Source organism: Lontra canadensis, unplaced genomic scaffold, assembly GCF_010015895.1.
Source record: "Lontra canadensis isolate GAN:19392208 unplaced genomic scaffold, GSC_riverotter_1.0 scaffold3, whole genome shotgun sequence".
Classification (NCBI taxonomy): Eukaryota; Metazoa; Chordata; class Mammalia; order Carnivora; family Mustelidae; genus Lontra; species Lontra canadensis.
In genome coordinates, this window is record NW_022630997.1 from 1,507,131 (window position 1) to 1,533,459 (window position 26,329).

The 26,329-nt window shown below is 55.2% G+C and overlaps 1 protein-coding gene across 2 annotated transcripts in view; it reads right to left on the bottom strand.

Annotated features, from left to right (window-relative positions):
• GRK5 (G protein-coupled receptor kinase 5) overlaps positions 1-26,329 on the bottom strand; it is a 208,141-nt gene that overhangs the window by 23,846 nt on the left and 157,966 nt on the right. Inside the window, exons 4-5 of one of the 2 annotated variants that reach the window (XM_032878681.1) lie at positions 23,350-23,427; positions 1,015-1,115 (exon numbers count right to left, since the gene is read on the bottom strand). In XM_032878681.1, coding sequence (XP_032734572.1) covers positions 1,015-1,115; positions 23,350-23,427 — 179 coding nt within the window. The remainder of the gene's footprint in view (positions 1-1,014; positions 1,116-23,349; positions 23,428-26,329) is intronic. The other variant, XM_032878689.1, reaches the window with a different exon arrangement.

A 26,329-nucleotide genomic window follows, 5' to 3' on the forward strand; every position in this document is an offset into this window, starting at 1 on the left:
GAGGGCAGGGGCCAGTGTAGGAGACTGGGATGTCCATTCCCTCAGGGGCACAAGGACAGCCCAGGGGCTTCACCTGCTGTCAGATCTGACCCTCAGCCAGCTCCAGGAGGACAGCAACCAGGTTTATTTCTGCTTGTGTGTTGGGGGGGGGGTTCTCTCCTCAGCACCTAACAGGGCTAGGCCCCAAGCTGGCCCTCCCTCAATGTCCGTTCTCAACATGGGCTCCAGCTCTTCCCACAGGGCACAGGGACACTGGTTTTCATGTCCTCCCTGCCTGGCTGTCAAGCCCTGTGGAAGCCAAGCCTGGGTTCTTGCTACCATGGCAGGTGAAGCACCTGTCACGGTGCCAGGCACACAGCAAGCTCCCCACTGTCTGAGGGGCAAAGGCTGAATGGGGGCACACAGCAAGCCGTGCGGGGTGATCAGGCTGTGGAAGGTTTTTGGTGTGCCGGCACGTGTCAGCTTATGAGCCAGGGTACCTGGGTGGGCACAGGCACATGTGTGTGCCTACTGGCTCACGCCTTCACAGTATGTGTGCAAGGGACAGGTCAGGGCTTCCCTGGTGTCTGGCCAGCAGCACACCCACCGACTTGTGTCCTATTCCGTCAGGATGGCCGTATGGCCTGCAGACAAGGTAACAGGGTGCGGCTAAGGGGGCCTCCAGCCCCCTTCCTGCGGCAGCGCTACCTGGCTCTGGCTGCTGGAGGCAGTGGGGGGTGGGCGCTGGGAAGGACTCCCAAACCACCCAGACGGGGTCAAGTTTTTGCACATTCCTCTGTCTCAACAGCCTGGAGAGCCACTTGCTTTCAACGCCCTTTGAGGCAGATGTTTTGTTTGGACTTGGCCCTCTGGTATCTTTTCCGATGGTAAAAACTATACAAACAGCTGCTCGGCTTGGCTGGGGCCCCGGGCATGGCAGACCTGCCCTGGGGCCGGCGCTCCAGGTAGACGGTTGGGGTAGCCCCTCTCCAGGGCTGCGTGGAGGCCCGGCCTGGGCAGGGAGGGAGCACTTACTGTGCGCAGGCAGAGAAGAGTTCCTTGGAGGGCCTCTGTAGGAGCTTCTCCTCTGTCTGGGAGACCAGGTCCTGGCCAACCTGGGCAATGAAAACTGGGGACTGGAGGAAGAGAAGAGGACATGTCAGTGAGGGGCAGGCATGGGGCTCCTCCCCTCCCTCCTGCCTATTTCACTTGGGGCCCTGAGCCACATGCCACATTCAGGGGCACGCAAAGGTGGCTGGGGTGAAAGGCGGTGAATGAGCCTAGACTTAAGGCCAGGTTTCTGGCTCTGCCACTTTGAGTGTGTGTGACCTCGTGGAGGTCGCTAGGTTCCTCTGAGCCTTGTGGCCCTCATCTGTGGCACACTGAGAATGATGTCCCTGTGTCCTTGGCTTGGGGTCAGACCCAAACAAGATGTATGTATGGAACTGTCCCGCATGGACGGGTTGGTCAGTCAGCCCCTGGCAGCTTGCAGATGCCCCTTCCCAGGCTGGGCCTGTCGGCACAGAGGGCAAGGTGAACACCTGCCCAGCCTCAAGGTCCTGTATGAGAGGGTCTGGAAAGGGTGGAAGGGCCAGCAAAAGCACAGCTCAGCAGCGGGTGGGGGGTGGGTTTGCACTCTGTGGGCACAGCTTTAATAGGCTGCCCTGGGTGGTGGTGGCTCCCGTTCCTCCCTCCCTAAAAACCCGTATGAGCAAGACTGCAGAAAAGATGCTCGAAGTTGCAGAAGGAGCCCCCCCACCAAGAAACCGAAAGCCCAAGCACTGGTTCCCCCTCTGGGGTCACTGTGTGCCTCCATCTCTGCCTCCGTTACACGCAGAAGCTTCTGCGGGGATGGCTGGCTGCTGGGGTGGGGAGGTTGCTTCTAAGACTTGGGGAACTTTCTTGGGAACCTGGCAGCTGAATCTCTTGGGGTAACTCTGGGCTCTTTGAGAGCAATCAAATCCTAACACAAACCCAGAGGCCATGGGCAAATTTGCACCATGAGAGCCGACGGCCGGACAACCTCAGTTTGAAGGGCCCATGCCAGGCACAGAACGGAGTCCACGGTACGCACGGTAAGGAGCCACCTGAAGCTGTGCTTGGTGCCGGGATGTGACCTGAATCTGGGAGGAGTCAGCAAAGACCAAACACACATGCTGGGCGGGAAGTCATGGGGAGAAACCCCCAGTTCTTGGACCTCAGAAGAGGCAGCTGGGTTGCCCACCTGGACGCACTCCGCTGCACCCCTGTTTTGCCATCAGACGCCGCCCTGGGAAGACCCGCCCTTACCTGGAGCAGACCGAACCTGGCATCAGGCACGTTGCAGGGGTGTTAAAAGGTGAAGCCAGTGTGGCCCTGACTGAGCACTTTTTCTCCAGGAAGATGGGAAAGACAGAAATCAGGTAATACCCTCGAGGGAATCTCTCTGGCCTCTCCAGACTGCGTGTGGTCATGTATAAAAGGGGCCCACTGACAGACTTTAAACCAGCAAACTTCTTTTCTCCTCCTCCAGATGGACTTTATCTATAGACCCACTATTTAAAACCAACGGGTAGCCCAGGTTTGCCCCTGCCGAAGGCCAGCTGTGGTCTGGCACTGCGAGAAACCCCTTACATGCGCTACGTCATCTAACCTTCATCGTGGCTCCGCGAGGTGAAGATACTATAATGTTCACTTCACAGACGGGGAAACGGAGGTCCAAGAATTTCAGTCATTGGACACCAGGTTACCCAGCCAAGAAGTGGCAGACAGGGGACTGGAACACAGGTTGGAAGGGTGGGTCTGGAGGGAGTCTGGTTGAAGATGGTGGGGCGTCTGGGCCCCCTGTGCCCCTCTTACCCATTCCCCACCTCCCAGGAGCCCCTCAGGCCTCAAGGTGGGAAGGGCACAGTGCGGCCCTCCAGCAGAGGCAGCAAGAACTGAAATGGAAGACAACGTGGCTCAACGCCATGAGCCCCGCCACGCTCAGAGAGGGAGAGCATTACCGGGCAGGGTCATCTGGGAAAGGCTTCGTGGAGGACAGGATCAGAGCAAAGCGGAATCTGGGCTCAGACTTCCACCTCTCCTGGGCCTTCCCACGGAGGACTGTACTCTGCTTCCTCCCCAGCCAATGGGAGGGGCAGCCCAGGGTCTAGGGGGGATACAGCCGTGTGCATGGAGTCCCACTGCTCTCATGCTCCACGGTGGGTTGGCGGGAGGGCTCTGGGGATGCTGCCCACGGTCAAAGCCCTAATAGGACTTAATGAGCGGTTTGACGACCATGGGTTTAAATCAGTCCCTGGCTCAACATGAAGAGATGAAGTGATTCCAAGCAAACGCCCTTTCAAGTGACTCCAGAGAGCAGCGCCTCTGCCAGTAAGGGAATAAGAAGCTGTTGGCCCGTTTAAGTTAGGAATTGAAACCTGAACTTGCCAGGGGGGTGAGAGGAGCAGCTGCCCAAGGGGACATTTCCACGGGACATTTATGATTTGCATCCACGGAACTGGAAGGTATTGGTCTTTTCCCTCCAAGTCAGAGAAGTCAGTTTCCAAGGGAGACCCATGAAGGCGACTCTCCCTAGCCCGAGTCTAGCACATCATGGAAGATAAAGTGCCCCCAGACACTCAGCGTGCTCTGGGGTCCCAGCAGCCGCAGCCACTGCACACCATGCCTGTGGCTTGAATGCAGAATTCCAGTTTCAGATCTCATTCCAGGAAGCTAATCCCTTCTGGTCCCAGGAGGCCTGTGAGGTGGGCTAGGGAAGGGAGGGGTAACCTTGGGGCCAGGTGGGCTCTGGACAGGACTATCACGTGAGAGGGCTCAGGAATGCCAGGAGAACTGTGGTTAGCTCTGTGGCTCTTTCTAGCAGGAACTGTCCCTCTGGGGGGAAGCTGAGGGTCAGGGTGGGGAGAAGGCTGGGGACTGTCCTCCTCCATGTTAAAAACATACCCCTAATTTCTAATCAAACACAAAAAGCCCTAAGGCCCTTAGATATTGGCAGGGCTGAAAGTGGCCAGAACAGGTCTTGGTGGAGGTCTCTGCTACAAGTTGCCCTGGGGTCTGGGACCCTCTCAGGCCAGCAGTATTTTGAAGTGACACTTTATTTCTTTGGTCACCAGATGGTCTCAAGCAGCTCCAGCCAGCAGGCCTTGACTTTTAATACCACAGTGTGAATTTAGGCACCAAGTTTCCTCTGAAATGTGTGGAATTAGCTCTTGGTGGTACCGCTTCTGAGGACAGGAGGAAGAAATTGGGGACAGGGTTTCTCTGCTGGAGGCCATCACGAATGGCCTCCTGATGGTCTGGGGCATGGAAGCTCAGCAGCTGGCCAGCCTCCAGGACATCATATGCCCAGCCCAGCCCGAAAGTCCACTCTGATGACAAAATGACCCCCAGCTGCTCTTAAGGATTGCTCCGTGGCCAAGTTCCGGGACAGCTTAAGACAGCACGAAGCGTCTTGGGGACATGGCTGTGCTTACTAGGGGCTGCTGTCTCCCTTCTGGCCAGACTGACAAGAAAGAACCCCGCTTCCCTGAGGAGCTGTCGGCTGCAGGGAGCGTCTGTTGAGCCCCCGAAATCACACCCGGAGCAAGCGAACCTGCACCCTGCTCCCCTCTTTGGCTAAGGCTCCTCTCCACCGCTTCCCCCCAAAGTTGCTGGGGAACAGAGGGGGCAGTAACGCTCGGGGGTGCTTTGTCCACTCTGAGTCTGTGCCTTGGTACTCAACCAGGAAGCAGGTGATGACCCGCCGCACCCGAGGCTCTGCCCTGAGGGCACTCCGATGCCCTCCCTCACTGACTTCACCACCAGAGACAGGAAGCGCCAGGTCAGCGATAGCCCAGGCCCAGCTCTGCCTCCACGGCCCGGCAGCACGCCCACAAGGTGGCGCTACGGAGCCCCTCACAGCGCTTCATTGGGCACAATCCCCACAGGCGGCTCAGCCTCCTGGGCCCCGGGGTAGGGAGGCCAGATGGCACACCTGAAATAATTACCAAGTGATTCATCTCAGACTTGGGAGCGTGACCTTTGCAGTAACAGTTGAGGGGGAAAATGAGAAATCGGCCTGGGAGGGAGCCCTCGGGAAGGAAGGCGAGCGTGGGACCTTGAGGGAGAGGTCAGATTGACACAAGTGGAGGAGGCCACCATGGCACAGGCAAAGGCCAGGAGGCTGGAGAAAGCAGGGAGGGAGTGCGCAGAGAAAGGAGGACTCATCTAGAAGATGTTCAACAAGCAGCCGACACGGGTGCTGCCATCTGTGTGGCTGGTTCTCATGGACCTCTGCATCGTTTTAGCCCAAGGGTGGCATCGAGAGGGCGATGCTGCGTCTGGTCCCCAGGGCACTGTTGTCTCCCTCTGCACTGGGACGACGGGCAGTAGGAAGGGACGTCATTTCCTGCCTGAGTGAGGAACCCCACATGTCTGAAAACCTTGCTCCTGAAACATCTGCTGGCTTCAAAGTCTCTGGTTTAAAGACGTCAGACTGGAGAGGGAATCAGCTGTATGTGGCTGGTGTCTCTAGAGTCACCCGGGGATAGAGGCATGGGTGGGCTGTGAAAGGCTCTTCAGAACTACCTCCCACACCTCCTTAGTAGTGGTCAGTAATCCTGAAGCAAGTGCCTCTGGGGTCACCCTCAGAACCTTCTGGAAACACATACCCCTACACTTGTTCACAGATTCAGGACCCGAGGTGGAGCAGGAGGAAGAGATCACAGAGGGCTCAGCTGGTTCCAGTCACTCATGGCACAGATGGGTTACCTGAGAGAAAGGACCAAGAAGGGAAGGGACCCCTCCAAGGTCACTCTGTGGCCCATGGTGCAGCCAGGATTAACACCTGGAGAGGGTCCATGGCAGGGCTGAGCAGATTGGAGCTGCAATGGCCCTGAACCAGGTGTCCTTCCTAGGGGAAGGACATAGCTTTGGTCTCATTGGTCCCACTCAAATCCAGCTTGTGCCCACCTCACAGATGGGACATGCACATACAACAAGCCTAATCCTGGTATCTCTCCCACCCACCCCTCCACTCTGTCTCCACCTCACCACCTTGCATTCAAGAATTCTCTCCTCTCACCTGCTGCCACTTCCTCTTGCAGTGACACAATGGCCCCCAAGGGAGTTTTTCCATACCACACAGCACAGATGGTCTCCACTCCAAAGGACAAAGCCCACTGCCCTCTTGACACTGGCCCCAAATGCTCATTTCAATCTGCTTTTCCCTCCAGCCTTCTGCTCATGGACACTCACCCCACACTCATCTCTTCCTGGGAAGCTCTAGCTCTATAGCCGCTGGACCTGTGCTCATTCCCTTGGAAGTAAGCCCTTCCTGCCCCATCAAGGCATGTCCAAATTCCACCTAGTCTTCACGACCCACTTCTTTTTTTTTCTTTTACAGAGAGAGAGAGAGATCACAAGTAGGCAGAGAGGCAGGCAGAGAGAGAGAGAGGGGAGGAAGCAGGCTCCCTGCTGAGCAGAGAGCCCGATGTGGGGCGTGATCCCAGGACCCTGAGATCATGACCTGAGCCGAAGGCAGAGGCTTTAACCCACTGAGCCACCCAGGCGCCCCTTCACGACCCACTTCTAATACAACCTCATCCAAGCTGATTTTCTGAGCAGGCAAGACCTTCCACCCAGTCCCACCTCCCAGTGCAAGTGTCACCGACACCATCACTGCCGTCTCTTGAGCATCTACTGTATGTTAAGTCCTATAAGCTTTACGTGGGGTTATCTTTTTTGATCCTCTCAAGTAGGTTTTAACTATTACAATCTCCATTTTAGAGATGCAGAAATAGGCTCAGAGAAGTTAAGTAACTGGCCCAAGCTCAAGCAGCTAGCATGGGAGCAAAGACAGGATTCAAACCCAGGTAATCGAGTCAGAGAGCCTTATCACTAGGCACCACCATGTTCTCCAAGAACGTCACCGTCCTTCTCAGATCTTGTGAGGTCGGGACTTTGGTCTTGGAGGCCCATGGGGGTTGGAAGATAAGACAAAATGGACTCTGTGTGTTCGGGTAAATGCTATTTGTATAGTGGTGTTGGACGTACCACATGCGCACGCACACGTGCGCACACACACACACGCAGGCTAATGGCCAACATATGCTTCGCTTCACCATATGAAAACATCCCACCGAAGAGCTCCGTGCTCATTAGCCGCGGTTGCATCAGTGAACAAAAGGTCAGCCCAGGAGACTGTCCGCTCTATCTCCAGACGCAAGCACTTAGGGCTTAATGATGTGTATATTTTCATATGTGGGCAGCTGACATTCCCCATGTAAACTATTTGCAATTTCCCAATGTGGACAGACTCCGCTTTCAGGAAAAGCTGAGCGGGATAAGGGGTTCTGGAGGGCCCCCTGCCTTCCAGAAAGGGCTGCTTAGAGGTTTGCCTGTCTGGCCCATGCCAGAGTGGAGGCAGCTGTTCCTTGACGGGGCCACCCCCATTTCCCACTTCTCCTCCAGGACAGGAGCAGGGGAAGGGCACTCCCACAGCCATACCCCGGCTGCCCCTTGACCCTTCACAAGGGATCTGCGTCAGCCGTGGGAAGCCCTCATATGGAGCCGCCAGGGCCTGGCTGGGGGCGGGGGTGGGGACAGGGGTGGGAACCAGGCCTCCAGCAGGAGCCAAGGCCAGAGGCGGTTGTGGGCGCCTGCGAGGGGGGCCGGCCTGATAGTTACTGGCCCCTCGATGTGAGTTTTCCCACAAATGTATACATCTCTTGCTCCCCAGAACGAGGCCAGCTGGTGGAGTTGGTGATTTAGGGTCACGGACGTGGAAACGGAGCTCCAGACAGCTCCTTGAAGGGCAGGAAAGCTGCTGGTTCCCGTCTCCTCCGAACTGGCTACGATGCTCGGCCAGCAGCCAGGGCTCCATACCTGCTTCTAGCCAGAACAGTCAGGAAAGGGGGAATCTGAGATTCAAATCCAGGCCTGCCCGGCTCCGCAAGCTCTGATCTCTCTGCCCTGCTTCGCTGAGGGCACACAGTAGATGCTCAGAGTATCTGCTGAATCAACGTGCGCGCATCCGCATTCACTGCGGGGGAGAGGCAAGCGGAGAGCAGGACTGTCTTCCCCACCTGAAGCACCCTCACCCTCTGGTCCACCCTAACTCATCACAACTGGGCCAGAGTTCTTGGGGGTGTTCTCAGTTACAAAGGGTTGGAGTGCCTGTCTCAGGCGGCCACTGTGGGCTGGGGGCTTGGGGGAGAACCCGGAGCTGCCCCGTGGGAAGCACCCGGGTGCCAGCTTCCCCGGCCCATGTACAGCCGGGGCTCTCCAGTCTCATTTCATCATATCCCCGCCCTTCCAGTAAATTCCTCCTTTGTTTGAGCAACCGGGAGTTAAGTATTTGCCACTTGCTGCCAATAATCCAGACTAATTCACTACCTGTAAAATTAGGAGGTAGGGCAGGGGACTAGGAGGACCCTCCAAACGCGACCCAAAGCACCAGAGGCTTCCTCTCTCCTCGCTTTTTCCTCCTTGCCACCCCTCCGACTGGCTGGTTCTGAGTTCTGGGAACTAACTCGGCCCAGCCTGCCTGACTCCAAGGACAGGCCCTGGGACTAGCAGGAGGGGGGTGATGGGGGCTCGTTTCAACCCCAAATCCTGGCTTGAAATAAGAAGACCTGCTTGTCCAATCACGACCAGGAGACAAAGGAGGGAGTTTACTGAACGGCAGCCTTGGACAGAGTTTTCGTCACTCAAGGGCTGGTTTAAGATCGGGCTGACAGGAAGAGAAAGCACCATTCTTCCACCTTTTTAATCAAAACCTTCCGCGGCATGTGGGAAAGCCACTGTCATGCACTCTGGGTCCGTCTGGAGCAGTTCCTCTCTCCCACCACGGCCAAGCAGCAGACATGATCCACGAGCCCCAAATAAGAGCAGAACTGAAGGACAAAGTCGGGGTTTTGTTTTCTTGGTCACTGGGAAAAATAAATCAGCCCAGACAGAAGCTTGTGAGCAGTGCCGTGGGCTGTGGCTGTCTCCACGCAAGATCTGATGTCTGTGCCCTCCCGCTCTCAGCCGAAACAGCCCCAGGTCCTCCCCGAGTGTCTCCGTGGTCAGCCTGACTTGTGGCCTGGGCGCCGTGCCAGAGGCAGCCCCGCTGGGCAGAGTCACAAGGCTGGACAGGCAGCTGGTGGCCACAGGTCCTTGGGGTAGAAGGCAAGAAATGGATTGTGAAGAAATCGTGAAGAAAGAGGCACAAGGAATGACTGTGCCTCTTTCGAGTTCTGAGGGAGCTTATCGCTTCCCTCAGGGTGGGCACAGACTCCAGTCAGAAGCGAGTCCCTGGAGCAGCGAAAGCTCAAGCTTCGGGCTCTTTACCTGCAGTCCTGGGGGCTACAGAGAGCTCTAAGTGGGGGGGCCAGGAAGCGCTCCTACTGTGGCACTTCCAGTAAACTGGGATCTCAGGTAAAAGCCCCGAATCTCCAAAGGCTCTAGTCATTGGCTGTGATTTCTTTTCTCATTCTCAGGAAATACTTTTGTACTTAGTATCCTCTTCCATTTTGTAAGTGGACGGTCTCCAGGTTATTTACGCTTCAAGCCCCCTCCAGACCTGGATCCTCCGTCTCCAACAGACAGCACGGTGTCTCAGAGGGGCCTTCTCCGGAGGGACCCCCGGGGGTCCGCCGTCTGCCCGCCACCAAACTGTTACGAGCCCGATCTTCACCTTTATCTTTCCATGACGAACAGCCAAAGACCCAGAGCCCGAGGAGCGCCGGGGGGCTCCATGGAGCTTCCTGCGGCAGGAGGAGAGGGCGCAGAAGCCGCCACCCAGACACGGTGCTGGGAAGTAACCTGGCGCCCTCTGTGAGGCCCACAATCCCACTGGGACACACATACACGCAACCACCCTGGCACTCTCCCTGTCTCTGGGCAACAACCGCTGGCACCGCTGTGGGGATAGCCGGTCACCCCGCCGGGCCGGGAAGACACCGCCGGGGCGGGAGTGGTCTCCGCAAGCCGAGCGTCGGAAAGCCAGGAGCCTGCTGCTTCTCCCGACGGGGTCCAGGCTGCTTTAGTCCCTCGGCCACGCGGGCTCCCTGACGGTCCATTCTGGGCTCGCGGCATGAGCTCCACCCCAAGGACCTCGTAGACCACCTTACTCGGCCAAGGGCACGAAAGAGTTCTAGACCGGCGGGGACAAAGGATGGCTGAGAGTGACGCAGCCTCTCACCCCCAGAAGCAGCCTCATCAGACACGAGCGGCTTCGTGGCGGAGGGGAGGTCTGACTCAGGCCCGAAGGATGAAGGGGGTTTGGCTGAGCAACGAGGAGGACCCTTCGTGTTTTTAGCTGCTGGGATTTGCATACTGAGAAGTATTCTGAGAAGCCCACGGCTCTCAGAGAATCAGTTCTTTTCCTGACACTTTTCTGGACAAACTTAGGATGGCAGGGTCACCTGTGAGGACCCCAAACAGCAGCGTCACAGAGGTCACCAGCCGAGTGAGGGGCCCGGAGGCCAGGAAGTGCTTGGCTCCAGCCCTGTGCGATGGTGCCCCGCTGACCTGGCCACCCCCAAGTCATAGGGCGTCACGTTTCCGGGGTCAGCAAAGTGAAGAAACAGCCCGTGAGAAACAGCCACAACCCTTCAAGAAGGAAAAGCAGATTAGGGCCTAACGGGTCTTGACCCGTATTTCCTTTGCTGTTCAAGTGGCTTTGCAGAAATCAGGAGGAAGGAGTCTTAAGGGTCGGAAAGAGAGAGAGGGACATTTTTAAACATTGGCAGAACTTAGCCCGGGGCCCAGAGCACTAGGCAATTTTAATGAGAAAGAAAGGAAAATACATGAGTGACCCTGACCCAGGCCTCGACTCTTTACGTCAAAAGCTAGAACCGATAATTCACAAAACAAAACGTGCCTGGGCGGGAGTGAGGGGCCAGCCGGGTTCTGTCAATTTGATAATCCCTGGCCATGACCTGCGGGCCCAAAGCAATGGATGGGAGATGACGTGCTGTTTACCCAGGCTGCGCTGGCTGTCGGGACCCTCAGGAGGGTGACTTTTTTCCTGGCAAGTTGCTTGAATCCAGCCCTCTGTGCTCTGGGTGAGTGCAGCCATGGGCAGGTAACTCAGAGCAGAGCTCTGGTCAGAAGGGGCCAGTTGCAGGACACTCACGGCGGGGAGTGTCCCTCATTCCTTGTGCGTGAGAGGCCACGGCACAGCAAGCCAACTTTCCATCTGCCAGAACACCCTCCCTCCTGTTCCTCGGCTTCCAAACTGGCTTCAGTTTGAAATTGTGTTGGAAATATCTTGGCCTTGGAAGATTTTTCTCCAGTGAAGATTTCATTCCATGGGGCTTGGGAATGAAGGAGGGGCAGGACTCTCCAAAGATCCAGGGAATTGAACCGAAACCCCCCACCCCCTACCCCCCATGATGTCATTGTTCTGCCCAAGGCCCAATCAGGCCCCACGGTGAGTCAGTGGAGACCAGCATGGCTGCCCACCCAGGGCAGATCTGGGGGTGGGGGTGGGGAGAGACTATGTCCTCAGGAAGCCTAAGGCTGATTTCTCTGTCTCCAGCCACTCTAAAGAGAGGAATGCTGAGCAGGAAATACTAAACACACACACACACACACACACACACACAGAGAAATGGGGATCAGAGGCAGAGCTGGCTCCACCGGCATCAAAGAAGCGTCCCAGTTTCTGACCTGGAAGGTCAGGAGAAAGGAAAGGGACCCAGACGGGCATGCTGAGAGGAGCCCCTGCTGACACAGCAGCCTCAGGGATGTCAGAAGGAGCAGAAAAGAAGTCAGGCTGCGGGCGAAGAGAATTTGTTTTCCAGGAAAGTCATGAAGAGAAATAAGTATATCTCTTTGAAGGACAATGACACAGTTCTTAAAAATGCCGTGCAGAGAGACCGTGACATGAGACCATGCAAATGACACGGTACAAAGTGGAAGCCGAGCCCCAGGTTGGCCCTGAGCGTGGCCAGCAGCCGGACAAGGGTCGGGAGGTGGCAGCCAGTGTGCACAACTTACAGATGGCAGCACCCTTGTCCTCCCAGACCTGCTCGTCCCTGCAGCACCTGGGAAGCTGATCTGGCTAACTTTAGAGAAGACAATGCAGTGGAGGAGACAGAGCACAGGCTCTGAATCAGACAGACTGGGCTTGTAGCTCAGCTTCACTCTCTTTCTGTACTTTTTTCCTTTTATTGTAAAATATTTGTAACATAAAAATTGCCATCTCAACAATTTTCAAGTGTACAGTTCACTGGCAATAAATATATTTATAATGACAACCATCACCACCAACTTTTTCCAAAATTTTCTCATCACCCTATTAAGCAGTAACACCCCATCTCTCCCTCCCAGGAGCCCCTGGTAAACCGTAGTCTACTTCTGTCTTCACAGATTTGCCTATGCTGACATTTCGTATCAGTGCAATTACACAATGTGCGGTCTTTTACGTTTGGCTTCTTTCACTTTGCATAATGTTTTCAGGGTTCACCCACGTGGCAGCCTGTGTCAGGATTTTGTTCTTATTTACGGATGAATAATATTCCATTGCGTGGACAGGCCACATTCTGTTTATCCGTTCATCTGTTGATGAGCACTGGGTTCCTTCCACCTTCCGGCAACTCTGGATAGGCTGCTGGGAATGTTGGCATGCACGCATCTGCTGGGGTCCCTGCTGTCCATTCTCCCAGCCTGCCCCTCAACAGCTTCGGACCTCTGCCAAGCATAGAAGGCCAAGTGTGTCTCCTACACAGCACGCCCAGGAAGATGGGACAAGACAGAGGTGTAGAACATAGAGCATATGGTAGGTGCTAAATTAACCTGACCCTCTCACACCTGCCCCATGAGAATCCACCCTTAGTAAAGGAAAGAGCTAACAAGATTCCCCTTCAAGGGTCTCCATTTGAAAAGCACGGGTGCTAAGTGATATAACTTTCAGCACCAGCAGCTTTTCTGCTTTGCCTGGATGCTCCAAACGTTGCAGCATTTAGACACACATAAACCCCCAAAATAAGAGCCTTGGGAGAATTGAAGACCAGCTGTAGGCCAAAGACAGTAGAAATCAGAAAACGAAGTCAGTTCCTTCCAGTGCCTTCTCTCCAAGCTTCCAGCATAGGGTTGTGGAAAGCCTGGCAAGGAATGGTCCTGCCTCCTCTCCCAAACCATGCGAACCTTGGAGGGGAGGGGTGCAGCCCCTCTCTGGGCCTCAGTTCCCTCACATAGGAAATGAGAAGTTGGGCTTAGCTCAGGTTTTAAAGCTGGGTTCCACCAAGCCACGAGTGTTCTTTAAAAGCCAGGATCTGGGGAGGAGGAGGGAGGCAAAAGGGGGTCCAGCCTCCAGGCCGCTCAACCGTGGCTGGTCTCTGTGTCTTTGCATACTGGAAATATGTAGCTAAAGATATCCACAAGGCCCTGGACTGGGTACCTCAGCCTGAGACTGCCCTGGGTGCCTGGGCCCACCCCAGGAGGTATCCTCTACCCCCTCAGGGTATATGGGAGGAATGATGCGCCAGGATGGGCTCTCGGCTCCCAATGTCCCAGGATTTCTGGAGGCTGAAACCTCCCTTCAGAAGGCAGCTTACGCAGCAGGGGACCTTCATGGGGAGCGGTGCCGTGCTGGGCACTGGGGCGAACTTGAAGTGACCGAGGAGCCCTCAGAGGCCCTTCTGTTCTCCAAGCAGTACTCTAGCTCCCTGGTGAGTGCTCCTGGGTCATTAAGAAACCCTCAATCAAGAAGAGACTTAGGCAGAGTCCAAGGCAGGGAGCCAGGTTAGGTCATCTTAAGAGAACAGGATGGGGTAGGGTCAAGAGCACAGATGGAAGTCTCAGCTTCCCCATCTCAGCTATGTGACCTTGAGTGAGTTACTTAACCTCTCTGTGTCCAGCTCTTCATTTTTAAAATGGAGACAACAACCCATGGGATAGGTATGAGGCCGAAGTGAGTCATTTAGAGCCCTCAGAATCCTGTCTGGCACACAGTAAGAGCTGCTCCTGGGACCGCAGGGGTGTCTCAGACGGCAACCGGGCCAACCTCCTCCCTCTACAGATGGAAACTGAGGCCTAGGGAGACCAGGCATCTGGCTGTGAGGAGAAGGAGAACAGGCAGGCTTTGGGGCTCAGGCCTGGCTTCAATTCCCCACTCGGCCCGAGCTTGGTGTCCTTGGGCAATTCTTAACCCCCCTCAGCCCTTGCTTCTCATCCGTTCAGACAACCGCCACAAGGACTGAGTGAAACAGGGAACACGAAGTTCCAGGCATGCAGCAGTTGCTCAATAGATGCTAGCTAGCTCCCTTCCGTCTTGCCCCAGCATAGCTAGTAAGCGCAACTGTGCCTTTATTTGTTTTGCATTCTGCTCTCTGCTGCTCCCAAAAATGGAAGAGGAAGATGTCCAGCCTCCCCTTCCCCACTGCTGCTTGAGAAAACTCAGGAAGTTCCTCTCTTAAGTTTTCTTGTCAGTCCTTTTCCACAGAGTCATTTGGCAGGGCTGTGGCAAAGTGGGAGAAGCCAGGGTGCGGGCCCAGCTGCCCCCTCCCAGCCCCACTGCCTGCAGGGATCCTGCCTTGCCAGATCCTGCAAGGAGGGGCTCAAGCGAAGGCGACCTCCGAGCTCACTGGACTCACTGATAACAGGATGGAGATGCTCTTCTAGGCATCTTCTGGGAGACAGATGAGGGCTAAGCAAGCTAGCAGAGATGAAATGCTGGGTCCAGGGCCAGTGTCTGGAAGCCCAAACCCCACGGAAGATGGGCAGGCACTGGGAAGGGAGTGATCTGTCCCAACCACCCATATCCCACGCCCCAGGTTGCCGTGGAGACCAGGAGTGGTTAGCCTTTGGCAGACTTCTTAGGCCAGCTCCCAGCTAGTCCCCAGAACCCAGGAAGGGATATGAGGAACGAGCCTGACTCCTAGTCCAGTGCTCCTGGCTCCAGGCCATGCTCTCTCCAGCAACAAGCCAACGTTTAGAAAGTGCATCTCAGTTGGGAGGTAGTTAGCCCAGCAGTTTCCGAAGATGATGGGATGGTCTTAGGGGGTGCAGGGACAGTTAAATGGCACTGAATCACTCAGTGAAAAAGGTATTCCCTGTTCAGTTCTCCTTTGAGCCTCCTGTCATCAAGAAGAAAACCTCAGTGTGGGGCACCGTCTTGCTAACACATCTCCAATACTCATTAGTCTCTTCCAAACAAAGAGAAAGGTGGCTTTAGGCTCAGAGCCTTAAGCAGGCAAAAGAGGCTCTGGGAGGACTTAACGCCACTTCCCCAGTTAGCTTTCTGTATGACAAACCAATATTGGCTTTCCAGGCATGTTCTTGACACAAAGTTTTCTTCTGAAACTCGTTTATTTTAATTAATTAATTACTTTTAAAAAGATTTTATTTTTAAGTAACCTCTGCAACCACGTATGGTCCAAACTTAGGACCTTGAGATCAATGTTGCATGCTCCACTGACAGAGTTGTCCAGGCGCCCCAAAACTCATTGATTTTAAACAGAAAGACATGAGTTAATTTAAAAGAGAAAAAACTTATATAACTAATTGCAAGGGCGGTCTGTAGATACAGCAGAGACTGTGGAGGAGTGGTAAGAAGGAAGGCTGGCCATGAGCCCATCTGCACGCCATATTTATCGTCCCCATACTCAGACGGGAGAATGGAGGCTCCAGGAATGTACAGCAGGAAGGTGGCAGAACCGGGCTCCGTAGGCTCCTAAGGGCAAGGACCGAAGCTGCTGATGGCCCCCAAGGCAGAGGAACAGTCCCCGCCGAAAAGCTAGCCACCTTGGACTAGCTCAGACTCCTAATCGGCTACCCGGGCTGGGAAGGGGGAGGTGCCGGTGAAGTGAGCAGGGGGCTGGGGCCCGGAGAAAGAGGAACTTGGAATAATTATTATTTCCTTTCATTCAAGCTCTTTACTTTTTACAAGGTGGATGTTTTCCGGAGAGCCACACCAGCACTAGGAATAGATTTCTTTTGTGCAAAAACTCAGGCTGATGGGTAACTTCCCCTTAACAAGAACAAATTTCCCTGCCTTACCCTATCATTGTTTACAGAAGCAAAGAGGCCTGTGTCTGTGTGGGGCCCAGAGAACAACATCCTGCCAGCAGACCTCCAGCAAGAAATGCCCTCCAAAGCGGCCTGCCCCCGGCCTCTTCCAGCATCCCGCAGAGGCTCCCAAGCCGGTTCAAGTCAGAAGTCTGACACGACCCACCGGCGCACCTTGGTGTCCCTGCCCCCTTCAACAGGACCCTCCATCAGGTCTGAGCTGCCCCTGGAGTCTGCTGATAATATATTAAAATTGGGAGCTACCCACCAGGTCTCAGTGCCTGGGGTGGTGCGGCTCGAAGATGGAGACTCGGCACCACTGCTCATGGACCCAGTGAATCACAGGTCCAGATGGGCTCCGAAGCGGGATACGCAGGGCCTCACCTGAAGCCCTGCCTCCACGATTTGTAACCAGCCTCTTCCCTTCTCAGACCTTAGTTGCCTGATCTGTAAAATGGGTACACTAACACCCAGCTTGGAGAGTTGCTATGGAAAATCAAAGAGTAGATCAGTATGATGTCATTGCAGTGTTGGACATAGATGGCCTAAAGGACAGGATATTGTTATGTCAACCAGGAGGACTGGAATAATTGGGAAGGACCAGGCCTGGCCCTGCTCTTCCCAACAGGCAAGGGCGCTTGGATTCTCCAGAGGAAGACAGATTCATGGGCCTAAGATGTGCTACTATTTGTTCACTTTGTCCCTATATGCACTCTGTTCCCCCAAACCCTGAGGCCTTCTGACAAGGAAAGATAAGACAAAATGAAAGCAAGTCATTTAAAAAGAAGTACTGAAAATGCATCTGAGTCTTATCAAAATTAAAAACCATTGTGCTTCAAAGGACGCCATCACAAAAGTAAAAGGAGAGCTCACAGAATGGGAGAAAATATTTGCAAATCACGTATCTGATAAAAGACCTGTATGCAGGACATACAAAGAAGGGTTCGGATTCAGCATTAAGAAGATGAGCAGCCTAATTTAAAAATGAGCAAAGGATCTGAATAGACATTTCTCCAAAGACAATCTGGAAATGGCCAGTAAGGACGTGAAAAGATGCTGAGCACCATTAGACATTAGGAAAACGTACATCAAAACCATGATGAGCTACCACTTCACGCCCTCAAAGATGAACACAAGACAGAAAATGCCAAGTGCTGGTGAGGTGCAGACAGATGGGAAGCTTGGGCACCGCTGGTGGGAGTGCAGAATGGTGCGGCCCCTTCAAGAGCAGTCTGGCAGGTCTTCAAAGGATTGAACACCGAGTTAGCTATGACCCAGCTACTCCACTCCCAAGTGTCTACCCAAGGGAGATGAAAACCTACATCCAGGTGGAAACGTGTACGAATGTTCACAGCGGTATTATTCATTCTAGCCTAAAAGTGGAAACAACCCAAGTGTCCATCAACTGATGACAAGATCCGTAACAATAGGGTCTATCCATACAGCGGGATATCATCTCACCATAAAGAAGACTGAAGTACACACACGTGTTACAACATGGATACACCCTGGAAACATTATGTTCGGTGGAAGAAGATACAAAAGGCCACCCACTGTATGACTCCATGTAGACGAGATGTCCAGAACAGGCAAATCCACAGAGACAGGAAGCAGATTAGTGGGTGCCTGGAGCTGGGAGGAGACGGAAATAGGGAGTGACTGCTAATGAGTACAGAGTTGCTATTGGGGGTCATAAAGTATCCTGGAAGCAGACAGCAGTGGTGGTTGTACAACTCTGTGACTATTTTAGGCCAACCGAACTATACACCTTAAAAGGATGGATTTTATGGTAGGCGAATGGTATTTCTATAATACTAACATTTTACAGTCCGAAGTGATGGATGATATATCACACTGCTTTCATTATCACCTATTCTTATTTATTACTGTAATTAAAAATACCGCCCAGCCCACCCCAGCTCAGAGCAAGCCTGCCCCCTCCCCACCCCACACGCAGCCCCAAACACCTATATCACCTCTGGTCTGCGGGTACCTGGAAGGTGAACTGCCCAGATTGCTACAGAGCCCAGCACACAGATCTGATCCCACCAAGGGGCCTCACACCTTTGAATATTTCTAGGACATGGCTGTCTCACCAGCACCAGAGGGCCAGCCTGTCATACAATGTTTTCGGTTTGGGGTTTGGGGGGCTGAGAAGGCAGGCAGGAAGCTGTACACGCCATACGCCGCCCCGAATCCTTCAGCCTCCCTTGCTGACCAGGACCTCCAACAAGGCAGTTAATGCTCATGCCCTTCCTTCACTCCTCTCCTCCCCTTTGGCAGTGACCACAAGGCAACATCTTCAAGATGATGGGGCCGGAAAAGCAGCCAGGACCCCTGGTCTTCACCCACGAGAGTTGAAGACCCGATCAGACTGTGCATAAGAAAGACAGAATCTCTGCTGTGGGATGCCCTTGAGATTTGGGGGTTGTTTCTTGTGGCAGCTAGGATTAATCATCCTGACGAATGAGCCGCTTTCTAATGAGCCGGGGCTCTCTGGCCAGCCTCTGTGGCTGGGGGCCCTCCAGATCCCTCCTTGGCCTCGCTCAACTCCACAGCTGGAGTTCATGTCTGAATGATTTCCTCATTCAACAGCCTAATTTTGAAAGCACAGAGAGGAGGGGAAAGTCAGATGCTAGCCACCACCGAGCATCTAACGCGGACCAGCTCCTAAGTTCGGTACTTGCTGGTGTATCTGTGACCCTTACAGCCACCCCGCCCACTTGACAGATGAAACGCCCGAGGCACTGGAAGGCTAATTAACTTTCCCAAGGCCGTGCAGCTCAAGCAAACCAAGTCTGGCTTCCAACCCAGGTGTACCTCGTTCTAAAACACCTTCTCAAAGCGCTCTGCTGCCTCCGTGTTAGAGCCCCAACGCTTCTGGTGCGCTCCAAAGCCGGCCCAGGACTGGTGTCTCTAACAGCCCCAGAGCGAAGCTGGCCACGTTTGGGCAACTGATGCAAAATCTGGGCAGCGTCCAAGGAGTGGGCTTTGCCCCCTAGGAAGGAAGCTTCTCACCAGAGCTGGAAGAGCCTCATCACAAATTGAATGAGAACTCAGCTCCAGGCATAAAGCTCTGGCTTCGAGCAGGGACTTTCCAGCCAGACTCTCAGCAAACACACCGTGTCAGACACCGGGGAACACAAGCCAGCCAAGTGGCAGCTCCCCAGGAAAAGACACAAGGCAGGCAAGGTGAGGGGCCCACAGAAGGAAGCTTCCCAGGGCCCCCTCACTGTCTCATTCAAACCAGCTCGCGAAGATTGAGAGCCTTGAGTCTGGCATGGCACCAGTGCAGGGGACCCCCACAGAGAGCGATGCCGTCACCTCTGCCCCGTGAGCTAATAAGCCGGCCACCTGTAGCCATGACCTTCATCCTCTGCGCGCTCTGTCTCTCTCGGGTGCGGGGGCAGGGCAGCCACTCAGGAGCTCAAGAGGAAAACCAGGGAGTCACCTAGGACTCCTTCTGCCCATTTTCCTTCATGCCCTACACCGGCCGTCCCCTAGGAGTTCCCTCTTCCTAACGTTTCCGGAGACCCTTGTGCCACCATGTCCCTAGGGTGGTGTGGCCCCCAGCATGGGGCACGGACATTCCCACAGTGCCTGCAGCAGCTCCCTAGATGGTCCTCTGGTGCCAGGAATCCTTTGTTCGGGGACCGTCTTGCGCATCGTAAGGCGCTCATCGGCACCCAGGCCTCTGCCCATCCAATGCCGAGCACACGCTCCCAACCGTGCCAGTCAAGGCCATCTCCGGACGCTGCCGGCTGTCTCCCGGCAGGGCAGGATGGCCCCAGCTGAGAAGCACTGCTCTGTACCTTTGCCCATGAAGGGCCCTTCTTTCCTCTCATTCCTGTCTGGCCTTCCCCTCACCACGTTAACCTCTGCTGCAGCCGCATCACCTCCCAGAAACCTCCCTGGCTCCGTCAGGCCGGTGGAGGGCAGCTTCCATGCGCACACTGCTGCCCCTGCTCCGTCACACAGCGGCGGACTGACCCACGGATGTGCCGTCACCCCATCTGCAAGACGGGCTCCTCGGAATCCCCGCGGAGGCACGGGAGCACTGGCCGCGGGTCCCTGGGTAAGCACAACAGGGCAGCGCGCAGAGATCCCCCCAAGTAGCTGTGGTAGCGTCTGACCAGACGCAAGGGGCTGCGCGCAGCCAAGGTGTCTGGCTGAGGGACACAGAAGGGAAAACAACAACAGAGCAGGGTCTAGGTGGAGGGCCTTGCTGGAACAGCCTGAACAAAGGCTACAAGGTGTGGTCGGCGAGATGAGGCTGGGAATGATGTGGCCAGAGCCCAGGGTGGGGCTTGAGGGAGAGGTATCAGGAGAAGGGATTTTGAAGCAGAAGGAAACCAGGTCCTGAAGACCTTTGGAGGTCTTCTGCAGCCGCAGAGGTATCCAGCAGGATGTAAAATTTAGGGGGGAAAGATTTTATGGTCAAACAAGTTTGGGAAATGCTTTGTCTGCAAACAGCTTTCTCTACTGCAGGACTTCTCAGAGCCTTCAGTAAGCTCACATGCCAGGTGAATCTTTACAAGCACATCATGTCCCCCACACGGAACTGACTACAGAGCCTCTCAAACGATCAGTATCCTTCGGCCTGCCCTTTGGAAATGCTGCTTGGAGCTGAGACACGGGAGCTGTGACGTAAATAAGAGCTCAAGGTAAGGACAATCTGGGTTTGGGGACAACGGCTCTGGGAGTTCTTCAAAGACCTCAGGGCCAACACTGGGGCCCAGCCACTAGCTCGAACCCTCTCCCAGACCCTGGCTCCCCAGCCGTGGAGCGTCTGCAGCACTGAGAGGTGAAAACAGCTCCGGAGCCATCGTCTACAGGAAGGCCTGGGAGGCAATGAGAAATTTATTGTAGGAAAACAGTCACCCCGCGGGACTGCTTCGACCACCTCCCCCAGGCCCCTGGGCCACAACATATGGTGTGGTTTAAATTTTTTAAATTGAGGAGTACTTAAGGAAAAAATGTTGGCAGGCCTGGAGGCACTTGTAAAACCGTCTGAGGTGATGGAGAGCCTGGGCCGCATCCCTCCAGGAGATGGAGGCAGCGCCGAGCAGGGGCAGGGAGGCCCAGAGAGCCGGACGGGGGTCGCCAGGTTTCTGGGTGAGGCTGGCCAGGCAGGGAGACAGTGTAACGGCCCCCTGCAGCGGCCCCTGGGTGGGCCGAAGGCGCCAACAAGGCTGGACAAAGGAACCACGTCATCCTCACTGTGGACCACAGCCGGGCCGGGGGCAGCAGGAAGGCAGTGAGGGACCAGGTGTGGGAATCGGGGCACCACGGGGTTAGGGCAGGGGAGGCTCAAGTCCAGGCTGCAGAACTTGGGACAGTGACAGCCCCTCTGGAGCGGGCCAGCCGGTGTGCCCAGGGCGGCTCCTGGCCCTGACCAGCATCTGGGGCTTTTCTGAAATGTGCAGAAGGACTGGGACTGCCTAGCACGTGCAGAGAAGCGTACGCTTACGAAGGAAGTAGAAGCAGAGAGACACCAAGGAGAAGCAGCGTGAGGACAAGTCCGGGGGTGGCTTGGGCAGAGCGGGAAACAGTGACAGGCGACCTCTCTGGGTGTGAGGCTGAACGGGCAGCCCTGAAGGCCCTGGCCGCCTGCAGATGCTGGAGATGAGCACAGCTGCTCCAGAAGAGACCCGGTGTGGCCCAGGAGACTCCAGGGTAGGGGCGACCCCAGATGCTCAGGGCCCCCTTGGCCTCCATAACCCTCGAGGGGGCAGCGAGGGTGTGGGGGGGACCAGACCTACCAAGGACCCCTGGAACCCTTGCTGAAAACATCAAGGTGGGAGTTACAGTCCTCAAGGGATTTCCATGTTACATCGATAAAACATACAAATCTGTAGAGATGGTCTGTATGCGTGGGGGAGAGGAGGCCTGATGTTAAACTCTGAAGGAGTTACCGTGAGTGTAAAGGCGTTAGGTCACCCTGGATGCCCTTGCTAGGGGGTCAGGCGCTGTCAGAAACCCCCACAGCCTGCAGGAGCTGCCGTACGTGACCCAGATTCCTTGTGTCCACAACCCTGTCTCCGAGCAGTGGCAGCAGACCTCTGTGACTGCATTCTGCCTCAGTGCCACTGTGAAGGGACCCAGCCAGGTGACAGCACCCCCAAGAAGGCAGACTGGCAGGGCAGGGGCTGCCTTTTATCCCAGGGCTCAATGTCACGTCCAGGGGGTCTCTACACCCCGTTGGCAACACCTCTCTCTCTGACCAAAGCGTCTCTCATCTTCCTCATTGGTTGGTTCTTATCTTGGGACTCACTTGTCATTCCCTCAGTGTAGGCTTGGAGAGAACAGTCTGTGAAGTCTGTTTGCAGGGACCCAGTGACATTATCTTGTCAAGCCTCCCCCCATTTTATAGTAGAGAACGCTGAGGCCCGGGGAGATGAAGACCAAGATCACGTGGTAAATTAGGGGTGAAGCCATTTCCTGACCCACATGCCTGTGTGTTGCCACCCCCTGCCACACTCTGTGAGGATGGACCGACAGGATCCTGTCACAGTGGCTGTGGTAGCCCCAGTTCCCTGGCAGCCTGGGACAGAGGGCATGCCCAGATGCTGGGTAAGGACAGAGCCACCGCTGGTTCACAGGGGTCCAGGACATACCCAGATGCAGGTCACATCTCAGGCTCCTAAGGCCTCTAGGAGATAGGTCTGGCAGGGGGGACCACTTTTAAGAAACAGAAACTGAGGGCCAGGGAGGGAACATGACTTAATTGTGTGGGTAGAACAGGTGGGACTAGAACCCCAGGCTCCCGAGGCCAAGTTGTGAACTGGACGGAGACCACGTTTGTCTGCCAGGTTGGAGATGAGAAGGAACAGGCTTCAGAAAAGCAAGGTCTCCAGGCCCCGGGGGGTGGCGCTCACTCTCTGCCTTCAGCACTGGGGTGGGTGTGCCCCTGAAGTCGGGTCCTGGTGGCCCTCGCCCTTCAGGAGACTGCAGCACGCGCTCCCAGTACTCTGCATTCTGTGTGTATCAACCACTGCTGCCCCCACCGGCACAGCCTCAGCCACTTCCTCTCCCTCTTGATCACCCCCAGACCCTGCCGCTCTGCACCAACCTCTCCAAACCGCCCCTGCTGTGCCCCTTCTTTCGGCCGGGCCGCCCCGGTCCAGCTACAGACACTTGGGTGTGGGCCATGGGCAGCGTAAGGGTCCTGGAGGGCCTGGGCCCCAGCAAGCAGGCCTCCCCACCTCACCCCGGGCGCGGCCTGGCCCACCTGCCTTGGCCTTGCCCGTCCGGGGCACTCTCTAAGGGAGGATGAGAACGCTGGATCTCTGGAAACCAAGAGCAGCCTCTAGCTCTCTCCAGGGGCTTTACAGCTCCGCATACGGCCTGGCTAGGATCTGGGGCCCATATTCCTCCCACTGTGGGGTTTGGGTGGTGGCCTCTTACCTTTGGAGTGAGGTACTTGGTCATAACTTCCTTCCCTTTTTCCCCCAGTTTTTCATCTGGAGTAACTTCATATTCTGCCTGAAACAGAAGAAGGAGAAGAATAATAACAGATCTGCTCCTGGGCTGCTTCTAGTTACACAGCTTCATGGCCCCTGGAGAGGACACCATGGAAGTCAAGTGACCACTCCCTCCCCCACAGAGCAGGAAGCTGAGGCCCAGACTGGGGAGAAGACCTGGCCAAGGAGCCCCAACGTTCAAGGCCAGCCTACTTACTCCACACCATCCGGGGACACGTGCTCATTAGCACAGGCGCTCTCCTCTCCGGCTGCCCGTGAGGCTCACTGAAGCAAACACCGGTGCTCGGGCCCCACCCCACAGACTCCGACCCTCTGGCCAGGAGGGCAGGGCTCTGGGCAGCTGGGTTGAGAACCACTGACTCCGCTAAATCACAGGAAGCCACTGGAAAATAACGACCCACCAAACTACAAGGTCCCTGAGAGGCTGCCTCGGGTCACTCAGACCTCACGGCTTCATGACCTTAGATGATTTCCTTCACCTCCATAAAGCACAGACTGAAGAAGGCCCCGCTACAGGGCAACTGTGCAGACAGAGTGTGACAGCGCTCTCAGCCCGGAGCCAGGCACATAGTAACACTCGATGAACAGTTGCCCGATTACCACCCTTGTCATTATTGTGCCTTGCAAGACAAAACGCTACTAAGGATGCCTCACCTTTTGCAGCTTTTCAGCTTATAAAAAGAACATACAGAAATTTTTCAGATGTTCAGAGGGTGCACACACACACAGAGGGAGAAAGCGAGGCAGACTCCCCGCTGAGCAGGGAGCCGGATGCGGGGCTTGATCCAGGACCCCGGGATCACGACCTGAGCCGAAGACAGACGCTTAACCGACTGAGCCACCCAGGTGCCCCTTTTCAGATATTCTTATCTGAACCTCAAAAAAGCACAGGCAATGATTCGGGAGGGTCGGGTCTCCCACTATACCCCTCCGTCTGCATATGACGAGCAGGGGGCTCCGCAGACTTGGCCAGAGTCACGCAGAGGAAAAGCCGAGCTGAGGCTTCCGTCTCCAAACTGGAGCTCGTTCTCAACAACTCCAAGGAACTTAGGACTCCAGATCGCTGGCCACGTCAGCAGGACCTCCAGAAGACAAAACTTTTTATTTTCTTTGACCGTAAGAGGGGCTCCTTCACTCACATCTGATGTCCTTGCCAAGAGGATAAAAGGCCTCAAGTTAGCAAGAAGCCTGGGTAAGCCTGCCTTTCTCATTTAGACAAGAGAACTAATTGCAAATTGTTTATAACCATTTCAAAATCCACCACCCAAGGATTTGTCCACCTCGGTCCAAAAGTGTAGCTATTTCAAAAGAGAGAGGAAATGACATCAACACAGGCTGAAACACCGTGAAGGTAGGTACCCGGCCCTCCAGCCCCAGCTCACGGCAACCCCACAACCCGGTGTCTAGGGTCCAATCTCCCCCAGGCCAGTCCAGGAGCCCCTCCAGGAAGGCAGCACGTGGAGCGCCTGCAGCTGCGGTCAAGCACGTTTCCATCCAACAGCAGTGAGTTTTTCCTGTGTTACCATTTCTCTTCTAATAGAGAATCAAGACTCAGTGATAGTTCTCCAAAGAAAAATGTTAACGCTTCAGTCATTTGGCTCACAGAGCTATGGGAAAGCCATTCTGGAAAGAATCCAACCCCCTCAACTTACAGAGCTGGACACCAAGGCTCAGAGAAGCCAAGATTGGGCCCAACACCACACAGCTGGTGGCGGCAGAGCCAGGAGAGGAGCACAAGCCTCCTGACTTCCACGGGCCACCTGCCTCAGTGTGTCGCCCGCCTAAGTGTGTCACCCGCCTCAGTGCCTCCACACCATTAAGACTAGCCTTGTGGGGCTGATCATTTCTTGCTGAATTGATTTGATTGATGATTTCCTGAGACTATTTAAGGGGAGAAGGTGGCTCTTCACCCTTGAGTTTTTCCTGTTATTTTTTCCCCAATGCTCCCCGACAATCCCCCCAAACTAACACACACGTGTGCACACCCAACACAGTATGGAGCCTCACCCTCAAGGTAGGTATTATTATTCCCAATTAACAGATAAAGAAATTGAGGCTCCGAGAGCACAAATAACCAATTCAAATGCAGCCAAGCGAGCACGTGAGAGGGCTGGAAGCTGTCTCCAGAGGGGCTCAGACTTCTACAGCACGACTGACCACTCTTTTTCTAGGGTGAGGAGAGAAGCACCTAGTGTCCTGCCACCGTGGAAACCCGCCTAGTGGTCTGGCACCATGGGAATCTACCCAGACTGCTTTGCAGGACCCAGACCCCGGGCAAATGGCCGACCACCTTTTGGGGTAACTCGATCCCATGCAGAACCCTGGATTTGCACTGTCCCAAAATACATCTGTGAAGGCGGCTCTATTTAACCAAATGGAGGCTTGAAGCTCATTAATCAGCCTCAATAACCAGCTGAAAATATTATTGCTCTGGGTACTAAAACCCACGTTAAAAAAATAACATCACTTTCAGGTCAGCTGCCTCCCAGCAGAGGCCCGGCTGGGCGGCTGGGCGCCACGGTTCCACAGGGAGGCAGCCGGGAGCACGCGGGGACAGGCATCCCCAGCCCAGGATCAAAAGGCCTTTCTTTGAGAGTCCATGTCAGGTCACCACCACTTGAAGAGCATTTGTGTTGGGAGGCAGAAAACCAACAGAAGGCTTCCAGCTGGGCTTTCCACACTGATTAAGTCACCTGGAGTGACAGGCCATGTCTCCACAGTGACCCCCGAGAGGCCTCCTATGGAGAGAAGGTGCCACGGTGGTTCAGCTGGGTGGGCAGAGCTCAGGCAGATCACGCCACCCGAGGCGGGGGACCACCCGGGAACACACTGCTAGGGGAACACCCTTGCTCAGGTAGTGGGCAAAAGCTGCTGAAATCAGCTGCGACCAGAAAACGTAAGCA